This window comes from Cervus elaphus, chromosome 22 (assembly GCF_910594005.1).
Source record: "Cervus elaphus chromosome 22, mCerEla1.1, whole genome shotgun sequence".
In the NCBI taxonomy this organism is placed as follows: Eukaryota; Metazoa; Chordata; class Mammalia; order Artiodactyla; family Cervidae; genus Cervus; species Cervus elaphus.
This window is the reverse complement of record NC_057836.1, coordinates 10,339,190-10,352,320: the sequence shown is the minus strand read 5'-3', so window position 1 is coordinate 10,352,320 and position 13,131 is coordinate 10,339,190. Positions and strand designations below refer to the sequence as shown.

The following is a 13,131-nucleotide window of genomic DNA, read 5'->3' as shown; positions in this document are numbered from 1 at the left end:
AGGCCTATAATAGTTTGGGCAGCCACCAAAGATTGGCAAAGACCATTCCAGACCCAGCTCAGTCCCATGACTCCGCCCTGTCCTCTCTCCCCTCGGTGACCAGGTGCAGGCCTTGTATACCAGGCACACTGCTCCATGTGCTCAGTGAGGAAGGGCCCACCCCTCCCCACACAGGGAGAGATATTTACTCAGTAAGGTCCATGGGTGTCTACTGTGGCTTATGAACATTGGGGAGATCGGCACTTTGGGAATTCCTGGACTGGGCTGGGTCATGTGCTGCTATCTGACCTCAAGCAAGTTCCTCTCTGAGCCTCAATCTTGTGCATCTATAATAGTGAGCAAGGCCGCTGGCTACCCTTTGACTGCAAACACTAAATCAAAGGGCTTGTGTGGGCCTGCTGGCACATAGCAGGAGGTCAACAAATGTTGTGGCCCTCAGTTTTAGGAAACTACTTCTGAGAAGACTCTGACCTCAGGCGTGGTGGAAGCATGAGCTTTGGGGGGTGAGTCCAGGTTCCAGCCCAGCTGCACGGCTGGGTCACTCTGGCAAACAGCAGGAAGGCCAGCTATCTCGTGAATATCCTTCTCCAAGCATTACCACCATTTGCGTGGCAGGGATTTTGTGTTTTCTTTCCCTGTTATGTTCCCACCTGGAACATTGGTGAGTATAAAGCGAGTGCTGAGAGGCATTTCCAACATGAATGAAATGGGAGGTGTAGAGAAAAGGACCCTACCCAGAAGGTGAAATCAACAGACGTGGATTTTTTTTCTTCCCGCTCTCCCCACTGCTTCCCCCACAAACTTGGTTAATTCCCCGAGCAGCTAGTAAGAGAGCTGACTCCTGTGTGGGCAACCTCCGTCAGGTTCTCCATCTTGCCCTGCCCTGCTCAGCCTGCTCAGGGCGCACTTGCATGTTTTCTCTTCTTTTTAAACATATTTACTTATTCTTTTGGCTGGGGCATGCGGGATTGCTACTGCATTATCTACCTTCCTCTCTCCCCAGCCTCAGGGAGGGTACCTTCCCCAACTCTGGCAACCCGATGGGGCTTGCAGCTTCCCTACTCCCAGGGCCCAGGAGGCAGCCCCCCGCCTGAATCTCACCCCCTGCCTCTCTCTCCCCCAAGGTCCTTTCTTCTTTCAGTTCAGTTCAGTCGCTCAGTCGTGTCCAGCTCTTTGCGACTTTTGAATCGCAGCACGCCAGGCTTCCCTGTCCATCACCAACTCCTGGAGTTTACTCAAACTCATGTCCATCGAGTCGGTGATACCATCCAACCATCTCATCCTCTGTCGTCCCCTTCTCCTCCTGCCCCCGATCCCTCCCAGCATCAGGGTCTTTTCCAATGAGTCAACTCTTTGCATGAGGTGGCCAAAGTATTGGAGTTTCAGCTTCAGCATCAGTCCTTCCAATGAATACCCAGGATTGATTTCCTTTAGGATGGACTGGTTGGATCTTCTTGCAGTCCAAGGGACTCTCAAGAGTCTTCTCCAACACCACAGTTCCAAAGCATCAATTCTTCAGCGCTCAGCTTTCTTCACAGTCCAACTCTCACATCCATACATGACCACTGGAAAAACCACAGCCTTGACTAGATGGACCTTTGTTGGCAAGGTAATGTCTTTGCTTTTTAATATACTATCTAGGTTGGTCATAACTTTCCTTCCAAGGAGTAAGTGCCTTTTAATTTCATGGCTGCAGTCACCATCTGCAGTGATTTTGGAGCCCAAAAAAATAAAGTCTGACACTGTTTCCACTGTTTACCCATCTATTTGTCATGAAGTGGTGGGACCAGATGCCATGATCTTAGTTTTCTGAATGCTGAGCTTTAAGCCAACTTTTTCACTCTCCTCTTTCACTTTCATCAAGAGGCTTTTTAGTTCCTCTTCACTTTCTGCCATAAGTGTGGTGTCATCTGCATATCTGAGGTTATTGATATTTCTCCTGGCAATCTTGATTCCAGCTGTGCTTCTTCCAGCCCACTGTTTCTCATGATGTACTCTGCATTTAAGTTAAATAAGCAGGGTGACAATATACAGCCTTGACGTACCCCTTTTCCTATTTGGAACCAGTCTGTTGTTCCTTTCTTCTTTAGAGTCTGGGGAAGAGCTAGGTTCCATGAGTTCCATTCAGATCTGATTAAGCTGGGATTTGGGAGACAAACTCCCCACTTCCTGAAAAGCAGCCAGGACTCAGTCTGGCGAGAGGGAAAGTGGGGCAGAGCCAGAGCAGAACCGGCACTGACAATTTGGGAAAAGTCTATCTTAACTTCGTAGTCAAATGTTCTCTGGGAGACAGCTGGGTCTGCCAGGCCTTCCCTTCAGGCTTCCCTGCTGTGGCATATCCCTGCCAGGAGGGGGTGCTGCCTTGTGCATCTCTGAGCCCCAAGGGGAATGTCGGCTTCTGCCAGGGTAGAAGTTGCCGGGTTGTGAGTTTTTGAGCCTTTACTAGCATATTAGTTTCCCTTCACTACTGCAACAAATTACCACAAATCTAGTAGCTTAAAACAACACAAATTTATTCTCTTACAGTTCTGGCAGTCAGAATTTGAAACCTGTCTCTCTGAGCTAAAATCAAGGTGTCAGCAGGTTGGTTCCTTCTGGAAGTTATGAAGGAAGAATCCATTTCCTTGCCTTATTTTTTTAATTTATTTTTTGGCTGCACTGGGTCTTCATTGCTTTGCTCGGGCTTCAGTGGTTTCGGCACGCAGGCTTAGTTGCCTGGAGGCATGTGGGATTTTCTCAGACCAGGGATCAAACCTGTGTCCCTTGCATTGGCAGGCTGATTCTTAACCACTGGCCCACCAGGGAAGCCCTCCTTGTCTTTTCCAGCTAGTGGAGGCCGCCTGCATTCCTTCCCTTGTGACCCCCGCCTCGCGGTTACTATGTCCCCTACTTCCTCTCTGAGCTGCTGCTTCCTTCTAATAAGGATCCATGTGATCACAACAGGCTTGCCTGGATAATCCAGGATAATCGCCCTGTCTAAAGACCTTAGCTTAATGACATCTGCAAAGTCCCTTTCGTCATATAAGGTGATGTTCACTGGTTCCTGGGATTAGAACATGGCCATCTTGAGGGCCACTCCTCGCCTACTACAACTAGGCTGCAGAAAGGCTACACCCTCCTGGTGTTTCAGTGACTGGGGAAGAAAGGGTCCAGGATTTTCTGCTTTGGGTTCAGCTAGGTCCTCCCTAACCTTGTATTTCTAAGGTCTAGGCTTCACCAACCCCCTGACCCCTTCCAAACCAAAGAAACTAGCTGCCATGTCTCCTTGCAAGTCCGGTGACAAGCCTGACTTAAGTGCTGGTGAGAGGTGCAGGGCCAGCCAAGAAGCCCCCAGGCCAGAGGGTGCCTGCCCTAAGCCCACCCGGCTGGCTGCAACAAGCCCACGGCCGGGAGCGGACTCAGAGGAGGGTCTGGGGCCTGCCGAGGGCACAGGGAGGCTGTGGGACAAGCGAGGCCTGTGAGGAGAGCACGTGTCAAGTCAGCCAGGGCTGAGGCGTGGCTGTGGTGCTGCGGGAGCCAAAGGAAGAAGCTGGGGGCTGTGGTGTCGGCCCATGGACACGACAGAGACCGCGGCTGGGAGCAGCACTGAGGTCAGTGAGAGAACGCCTCTGCCTCCAGCAGCTGGGATGAGGCCTCAGCAGACCGGGTCCCAGGCACCAGGCCTTTTCTTTGTAATGAGAGGGCAGCGGGCGGGGCGGGGCGGGCAGCAGAGCGGGACGGCAGGGAGCCTCTCTCGCTACCTCTTCTCCATGTTCTGCATCTGCAAGCTAAGGGAGGTGAAGCTGGCCAGCAGGTCGGTCACTTCGTCCACCTGCGGGAAGAAACCAAGGCTCTGTGAGGGGGTGCCCCGGATCTCCCCCGACAGCACCACAGGCGTGGAGGCAGGCACTGTCTCTTCCCAGAGGCTATGAGGGCTTCACCCCGGACTATGGGACAGCTGTCCAAGGGTGAATCCTCGCTGCCCCAGAGAGAAGGACCCAGGCCGCTTCCAGAGAGGTGGACAGAGGCTCTGAGGCCCACAGAGGACGGCAACCAGCAGCCACGCCTCTCTCTCCAGCCTCAGAGCAGGGACCGGCTGGCCCTGAGGCTCCTGCCAGGCCGGGGTCTGGACCACAGCTGCGCTCACCTGCTCGCGGGTGCTCGTCATCTGGAGGCGGGTGCAGAGGTCGTCCAGCCGCTCCCGCTGCTCGTGCCGCCCAAGGCGCTCCAGGTACTCCCTCAGCATCTGGATGATCTGAAACCAGAGGGCAGGCTGAGGGTGTGCTGGCAGGCACAGAGCAGCCCGAGGCTGCTGCCCAGGGGCGCACTGGACCCGGTGTCCACTGGGGTCCACATGAACTATGAAGTCACCGCTCAGTGTTGCAGGCTCAGCCGAGCGGGGTGCTCACCTGCTTCACCTCCAACCGCACGGCCTCCAGGCACTGGGAATGGCCTTCCTGCAGGATGTTGAGCTTGGACTTAGCCAGGTGCAGAGGCGTGCGGCCCGCTCGGTCCAGGGCGTCCACCCGGGCACCTGGGGGAAACAGGCAGTGGTGAGCATGCTGAGCGGGGGGAGGAGGAGGGAGGAGGGAGAGGGGAGCACTCACCTCCTCGCAGCAGCGTGGTGATGACGGGGACGTGGTTGGTGCAGGCCGCTGAGGAAGGAGAACAGGGACTGAGAGTTCAGGACCACGAGGGGCTTGGTCCTGGGTGCCCGCGGGAGGGAGCAGGACTGTCTCTGAGGGTTCAGGTGCCAGATCACTCCCCAAGACGCATCACCGAGGCAGCAACTGGGGGGATTCAGCGATCAAACCCAACTCCCTCCCTACACAGCTGGGGAAACTGAGGCTGGGAGGCGGGACCCGCCTCACCACAAGCCATGATGAGAGTTGGCCGCAGGGCGAGAACCTCCCCTGGCAGAGCTGCTGCTGAGCCAGTTCAGGTTGTGAAATCAGCTCTGCTTGGGGCACAGCCAACCAATAGTGGACGGGGACAGCCATGGACACAGCCCAAGGGGAGTGCGGCCCCGGGGACTCAGGCTCTCCCCAGGAGACAGGAGAGCCTGCCTGCTGGGGGTCTGCAGGACCCCAGGCTCTCCATCAAAGGAGCTTGTCTTGGCAGCTCGCCAGGCACTTACCCAGGTGCAGTGGCGTGTTCCCCAGCCCATCTCGCTGGTTGGGGTCGGCTCCGTGGTCCAGAAGCAGCTGCACTGGAAACAGGAAAGCCCCAGAGGAGCCATTGGGGGCTTCTACTGGCAGGATCCTAGCCCCCACCCCTCCACGGAACACTGAAAGCCAGTACCCTGCCCTGCGCAGTTTCACTCCCTTGCTCACTCGTGAGACTTGCATGCAGGATGCTGAGCGCCATGAACTAAGGCTTCTGGGAGGGTCCCTGAGCCTCTGCAGGTATTAAGGGACTGAAGTTTTAGGGTTAAAGAAAGTTCTCCCAACAGCTGCGGCTGCTAGTGAAGGCTCTTAAGGGGCATGAGACAGGATGCCAGGCACTGAAAAGATTCTATATTTTGATCCAGGAGGTGGACACAGCGGTGTAAGGACACAGAGACTTCACTGTTTGCAAGTTACACCACATCCTAAAAAGACTTCTGGGAAAAAAAAAAATTGGGTTTGGGGGTGGGCTGTCCCACTGCTGCCCTTAGCACTGAGTAAATGTTGCTTGAAAGTCTGGAAGGTCCGGTCCGACCTTGGGGTCGATCTCATTCTTTCCCCAGGTGGGCCCCGCCTTAGTCAGGCAGCGCAGTTCCACAGGCCAGAGGCGTGGGAGGGTCCGGCCTTCCTCACCTCCAGCAGCCCCCACCCCCGTGTGCTGTCCCCCAGCCCCTCTGAAGGGAGAATACTCACCCAGCCCCCCTCCCCCTCCTCCCCAGGACTCACCAATCTGGTCGTTGCCATTGCAGGAGGCAAAGTGCAGGGCAGTGCGGCCCTTGTCGTCAGCTGCACAGGGGTCCGCACCATCCTCCAGGAGCTGCTGCACTGGCACCGCCAAGACAGAGGGAGCAAGCAGGCAGAGTGGCGGCGTCAGCCAAGCTGCAGCCCCGGGGGTGGGCAAGGGTGCTGAGGGCCCTTTCCAGCAAGGCATCCATAACATGTGGGAGAGCTAGTCCCTCCGGGATGCGGCCCCCTCGAGGATTGCTGTGACGAGGGACTTGTTCTCCTGAGGGCACAACTGAGCACCATGGGTGCTGGGTGCCCAAGTACGTGTCTTGGGACAGAACATCACAGAAGGATCTCAGCCCTCAGGGTCAGGAATTCTGGAGTCATGGAAATCCCCAGTACTGATTTTGGTCCTGCCCCTCTACCTGAGTCTGGCTACACATCCATCCAGCTGGGACACGGCTGTGGGCTGATGCTCACTTAGCTCCCAGGAGGCAGCCCAGGACACAGGCTGGGCTCTGCCATGCAGACCAAGTCCCAGACTGAGCTGAGCAAAAGAGGAAAGGAGTTCATTGCTAACAGCATGCGGCAGTGGGAAGAGCTGGGCTGGGAGCAGGAAGGCTGAGATTTGGTCCCCCATTCACCAGCAAATGGGAGTAATTTCTGCCCAGCCAACCTCTAGAGCTGCCATGATGAGAATAATGGATATGAAAGTCCTTTTCTGAAAGTCTGGAGCCACTATAAAATGTGAGGCATTATGTACTGCGTGCCCATGTCCAAACTGAAATGCAGAAATTGCTGCCAAACATCATTTTAGAGCAAGCAGTGAAATGCCCTAGCAATCCCCCAGTGAACCTCTCAAGGACCCGAGTCCTTCCAGACGAAGCCCAGATAATCTCCTGCTCCGTGAATCTCTCCCGTCTCCTAAAGGTGAATGAGTCCCTCTGACCCCCACATCTCTGTAGTGCCCTGTTAATCCTGCTACTCTCACATTAACAGGCTGAGCTCTTTCAGAGTAACTGCCTGTACACCAAGCACCAGCCAGGCATCTGGTGCCTGACTGCCAACACCCTCCAACACTCGATATGGTACCATGTCCATGCTACAGACTAGGAGACAGACTCCAGCCCAAGCCAATAGGAGGGCTGGGATAGGAACCCAGGTTTCTCCTGCTCAAGAGCTTATACCTCTCCAACTAAACACATGACTTCCCTTTCTCTGGGTTTTTTCTTTTTAGAAATGGTGTCACTTTATACTCTTCTTCTCCAGCAATACTGTAGGTTTTTGTTTTGTTTCTTAATATCCTGGACCAAGATATGACTTGTCCTGTTCCACAAATGTGGCCAACTGACTGCATAAATGAATGAATGGTTTGGGAATGAATGAATGGGAAAGGTTTATAAGAGTGGAGAAGAAGGAAGAGCTTCAGGTCACCTCGGTGTTCATCAGTGCAGTCACCAAAAGAGAGACAGCATCCCCAAGATAAAGTAAATGGTTCTATTTTTGTGATCTGTACAGCTAAGTCTTTATGGAAAGCACTTTAGCGACACCTATCAGAAGCCATCAAGATACATGTATCCTTTGATGTAGAAACCCCATTCCTAGGAAATTATCTTAATAGTGAAAAACCAGTGTGCAAATATGTGACTAACTGAATAACTCTTGCTTTGTCCCTTTGAAGGCATCATGTGCATCCATTACAAACTGTGGTTATAGTTGGGGAATAGAATTACAAGGTAATTTCTGCTCTTTACAAGCTTTACAAAAATTGCACAGCTATGTATTCATTCTATAAATAAGAAAAATGACACTTCTGTTTTGAAAAAAAATGGTTATGAAGACTATGGGAAATGTTTATGATACATAAAGCATTAAGCAGGCTGTAAAACTGTGTATACAGCACAGTCTGCAAGCTCATCAAGAAAATTCCTCTGCACAGGAGAAAGGACAGGAAGGAGAGTCACCAAAGTATTAACAAAGGTTAGTTCCTTTCCCGACATTAAAAATGTTTTTCTTGCATATTTTTCTAATTTTTAAAACACTTTAAATGCATATATTATTTTCACATTTAAAATCTTTTCAATGGGCCTTCCCTGGCAGTTCAGTGGCTAAGACTCTGAGCTCCCAACATAGGGTACCCAGGTTCACTCCCTGGTCAGGGAACTAGATCTCACTTGCTGCAACCAAGAGTTAACATGCCACAACTAAAAGATTCTGCAGCTAAAGATCCCCCATGCTGCAACTAAGACCTGGTGCAGCCAAAAAAAAAATCTTTTAAATTATTATGAATTCACAGAAAGGTACTTATAATTTAATGATAGCAGGGTGGAAATTTTACATCCACTATAATTGCCAACCTACACCAAAAGACCCAACAAACGTGGAGCAAGAAAACAAAATGCTAACCATACAGTAAAATGGAGTGAAAAAGCTAAACTATAGCCAGTTTCTCTACCAGAGTCCTGCAAGAGCCTGGTAAATCTAAGAGCCATAAGCCAGTTAGATTTGAAGATGGGTGTGTCACAGACACTGAATGGAAAATTACAGCATTTCCACCAAAATAATGAAACCAGCATGTGGACACCTGAATGATTCAAGATAAGCTAGACACTGGCTAATGATTGTGAAAGCTGATAAACATCTTTTACTGTTGTGAAAAAGAAAGATAAGCTAGACATAAACTCACAGGCATAGAGAACAAACCAGTGGTTACCACTGGGAAAAGGGGGGGCAATATAGGGGTGGGGGAGTAACTATTAGGGGCAAACTATTAGGTATAAAACAAGCTACAAGGATATATTATACAACAGGGGGAATATAGCTAATATTTTATAACAACTATAAATGAAGTATAACTAATAAAAATTGTGAATCACTATAATGTACACTTGTAACTTACATAATATTATACATCAACTATACTTGGATTTAGAGAGAAAGTAAACCTATTAAAAAAGATAAACTAGACTTTCTGTGGAAGGGAAGTATAATTAAAATATTCTCTGGTCACACACTAGAGGTATTAAAAAGAGAATACATCATTTTTCCTTGAAAAGCCATATAGGTTACTACCCAAATATTCCACAATATTAAAGCTCATGGAAGAGATGAAATTGGAGAGTGCTGAAAAGCCCTCCAGTTTCTAGGCCTGCTCACTATACTCTGCCAGCTGGGCCCACTCAAGGCCCAGCTCCCTGAGGGGAACAACCTCCTCTCCATGCCTGCTCTCCTATCCCACGACCCTTTGTCCACACTTACATTTTATCTGATCACAGCATCCCACTCTCAAAATAGAATGATGGCCACTTGAGGTAGGCGGAATCACAACACCCAAAGGTGGCATTGACAAATAGCCAGAATTTATGGATAGGCCACCTTACTTGGCAAAAGGGACCTTGCAGACAGGATTAAGGTTAGCAACCTCTAGCTAGATTATCCTGGATTTTGCAAGCCCAATCTAACACATGAGTCTTAAACATCAGAGAACCTTTTCCCATTGGTAGAACCAGTGTGCAGACTCAGTCTACTATTGCTGACTCTGAAGATGAAGGGAGAGGACTATGAGCCAAGGAACGTGGGCAGCCTCAGGAGCTGGGAAAGGCAGGGAAACAGATTCTTCCTGGAGCCTCTGGCAAGAAATACAGCCCTGCTGACACTCTGATTTCAGCCTGATGAGACCTAAGCTTGACATGCGACCTTCATAGCTGTATGATGACAAACTGGTGCTGTTTTACACAGCTATATCTGTGGTAATTTGTTACAGCAGTTACAGAGAACCAATATACCACTTTTCCCTGATTCACAGAATGAATTAAGTTAGTGGATAAAATTAAATCTTTTTTTTTTTTTCTATAGCTTGTCTTGTACCTTTGATGCTGCTACTGCCCTGTCAGCTAGAAAAGGATGAAGAGCAACAACAACAACAAAAAACAGAGCGGTGTCCTGCTAGGAGCCCCACCCCTGCCTTTCAGATGTTCTGTCAACTTAAGTTGGAGAACCACGAACCCCACTACCACCAAGCCTCAGGGAGCAGTTGAAGGGCTCTGCACAGATGGTGGCTCTCCTGGTGGTTCAAGTTGACGATTCATTCCTTTCAGCCAGAAGTTCCCAAAAACTCCTACTCTGTGGCTGGGTGCCAGGGATACAAAAGCTCCCTCTGTGAGGTGGCTCACAGGGTAATAAACACTCTGACACCAGGAAGGACAGGGTGGCAGGAAAGCATGGGAAGAGTAAGCATCTGAACCAGACTTGTCATCTGTAAGATGACAGCAGTTATACAATAGATACAGTGGTCCCAGGGGTGAGCTGGCAGATTCAGCACTGTCTTCCCAGGTACTGGTTATGTGGCCTTTTCCTTCCCTGACCAGACCATGGAGCCGGACTCACTCTGCACACTCACCTGTTTCCACATCGTTGGCATTGGCTGAGTCCCTCAGCCTTTTCAGAGCTGTGAAGAGAATAAGAGTGCCAGTTAAAAAAACAGACAAAAAAACCCAGCAATGGCCATGATGAAGCAGAAAGTGATGGCTTCCTGGAAACTTTCTGGCAGTCCAGTGGTTAAGGACCCATGCACTTCCACCACTGGGGGCACGAGTTTGACCCCTGATTGGGGAACTACGATTCTACGATTCTGCGTGTCGCACAGCACTGCCAAATGGGAAAAAAAAAAAAAAAAGCATCTAAAGGGAAAGAGAGGTCCCAGAATAAAACCAGGAGAAACCTGAAATGTGACACAGCTCATGCAAAAGCCACATTTTGTAGCAAATCCTCCAAGGCCTTTGCAGCCAGTTCTTGGCTCTGCCACTTGGTGACCTTGAACAAGTTAGTTAAGCCCCTGGGCTTCAGATCTATCAAGTACAAACAAGGCTGAGCTCTGTCCTGACAGTCCTGAGTTGTTGCAAAAGTCAAATGAGATGATTTACACAAAGCTCTTTGTGAGCTGGTTACACATATAATCTTATACTCTCCTTCAAAACAGACCACTCCCAAATGGCATATTTAAATTTGATAATTCCCACACAGAAACTTTTTTCTCCACAATGACACTACTTCTATATTAGAGGCTAATAGCAATACTTTTATGATCAGAGAAATGGACAAAAATTACAATTCAGATATATAATGATTCCTTACATTTATACAGCACTTTCAAATTCTCAATTATTCCTGATAACACCATTAAGATATGAGTAGGTCCTAGAGGGAATCTAAAAGTCCCCATTCTTAAATCTTTCAGGGTGTTGGTTTCCATGGCATCCATAAAATGTAAAAGACAATATGGAAGAAGTATCAGAGCAGGTGTTCTAATAACAGCACAAACAATTTCTACTGATGTGACTTAGAGCAAGACAATTTCTCCGAGGCTCAGTTTCATCTTCAGTAAAGTGGGAACAGTATCTGGATCTTGATGAGTTATTATGAGGATCAAAAACCATCACAGGGCTTCCCTGGCAGTCTAGTGGTTAAGAATTTGCCTGCCAATATAGGGGACATGGGTTTGATCCCTGGTCCAGGAAGATCCCACATGCCTCTGAGCAACTAAGCTCATGTGCCACAACTATTGAACCTGAGTTCTAGAGCCCAGAAGCTGCAGTTACTGAAGCCCGCGTGCCTAGAGCCCATGCTCTGCAATGAGAAGCCACCACCATGAGAAGCCTGCGCACCGCAATAAGGAGTAGCCCCCACTCACCAGAACTAGAGAAAGCCTGCGCTCAGAAAAGATGGCCCAGCAGAGCCCAAAATAAGTAAATAAATCTTAAAAAGAAAAGAAAATGACCACATTATCACCAACAGTGTCTGGCACAACTTGAAGGCCAAATATTGACTATACATTCCCTACTTTACCTCGTCAACATTCCCATTCTACAGATAAGAAAACTACAGCTGAAAGGGTCTGCAGTTTGCCTAAAGCCACCATGAGCTAGAAAAGTCCAACCCAGGTCTGTGCATTTAAAAAAGCTGGTACGACTTGGCTCTGATACGAAACTATTCTCCACTACCCGCGTATTATCTACACCTGGGGCTAGGAATCCGTTTCTCCTCAGGAACTACCAAATGTGAAAAGCCTCCGGGACTGTTTCTGAGCAGGAAGACTACTTTTTTTTTTTTTTTTACACTCATGACTCTTAGCAGTCATACGACTACTATTCCTACTGGAAGGGGACTCAGGGGTCACTCCAGGTCCGTAGCGCAGACGTCGGAGGACTCCATCCTGAGCGGGCTGAGGAGATCAGCCGAAAGCCAGCCCCGCCTCCCGCCGCGCTCCTCACCGTGCACCTCCTTGCCAGTGGGCCCAAGCCGGCGGTGGGGCCTGGCGGCGCGCCTCAGCCTGCCCGCGGGGATCTTACAGCGCAGCTCATCGCGGGGTTCCGCGTCCTGCTGCCACAGGACGTGCAGGTACCGCAGCGGGGACTGGGCCCCGCTGGACGCCCGGCCCGGGAGGCCCGCGCCGCCGCCCAGCGCAGACCCAAAGTCGGCGAAGGAGAAGAGGCCCTCGGGACCCGTCAGCGGCTCGGGCGCCACCGCGCACTCGCCGTCGGAGCTCGAGCGGCCCGAGCGCGACTCGTCGTCCGCGCCCCCGGCGGCGGCTGCCATGGCAACGGCTCCGCGCCGGCCTGGCCGCCGGAGGAGCCTCGTGCCTGACGGACCAACGGACCCGCTTCCCTCCGCCCTAAAGGTTCGCTGTCAGCGGACGAGCTGGCAGGCCGGGCCTGCAACCACGGCAACCGGGTGGGGGGGCGGGTTCGGGGCGGGGCGGGCGCGCGAGCGGGGCCGTTCCGGACCAATGAAAACCCTTCCAGCCGCAATAGACTTCGTTTCCGGCAGCATGACTGATGGGTATAAGAGCCAATCACAAATTTGAGCTGTCCCCTACCGGAGCCAATAAAATAGCTGAGTTTAGGACACTTTTTTTTCTTATTTCTCCCATCGGATGAAGGGAAAGATAACGGGCAGATGCCCTAGCCAATCACGTTAAGATTATTTGCAGCCAATCACAAAGGAAAGTGAAGAAGCCAGAGGAAAAGGAAAGGAAGAAAATGTTTAAATCAATGAACGTAAAAAGAAAAAAAGAACTTCCTACAAATATACACTGTTAAGAATATGTTAAAATGTGGGGCTAGCAACACAAACCGTGTAGTAATAGCTTCTAAAGGCGATAGATTCCGTTCGTTCTCTCCGTAACCCTGACGTTGATCACTAATTTACAAAGAAACGAATTTTGTAATTCAAGGACTTTCCTGTGGCTCAGACGTTAAAGAAT

General features: G+C 50.5%; 1 protein-coding gene across 2 annotated transcripts; it reads right to left on the bottom strand.

Moving 5' to 3' along the window:
- Positions 1-2,492: 2,492 nt before the first annotated feature.
- ANKRD54 (ankyrin repeat domain 54) lies at positions 2,493-12,603 on the bottom strand. 2 transcript variants are annotated; one of them, XM_043881839.1, is made up of 8 exons: positions 12,140-12,603; positions 10,270-10,317; positions 5,871-5,969; positions 5,117-5,188; positions 4,587-4,634; positions 4,389-4,513; positions 4,127-4,234; positions 2,493-3,811 (listed from the first exon to the last, which is right to left on the bottom strand). In XM_043881839.1, the coding sequence occupies exons 1-8, from the start codon at positions 12,462-12,464 to the stop codon at positions 3,737-3,739; spliced, it is 900 nt and encodes a 299-aa protein (XP_043737774.1). In that variant the 5' UTR covers positions 12,465-12,603; the 3' UTR covers positions 2,493-3,736. The 2 variants fall into 2 exon arrangements, with proteins under 2 accessions (XP_043737774.1, XP_043737775.1); XM_043881840.1 differs by having other exon boundaries at positions 5,871-5,964; positions 12,140-12,278.
- Positions 12,604-13,131: the final 528 nt, after the last annotated feature.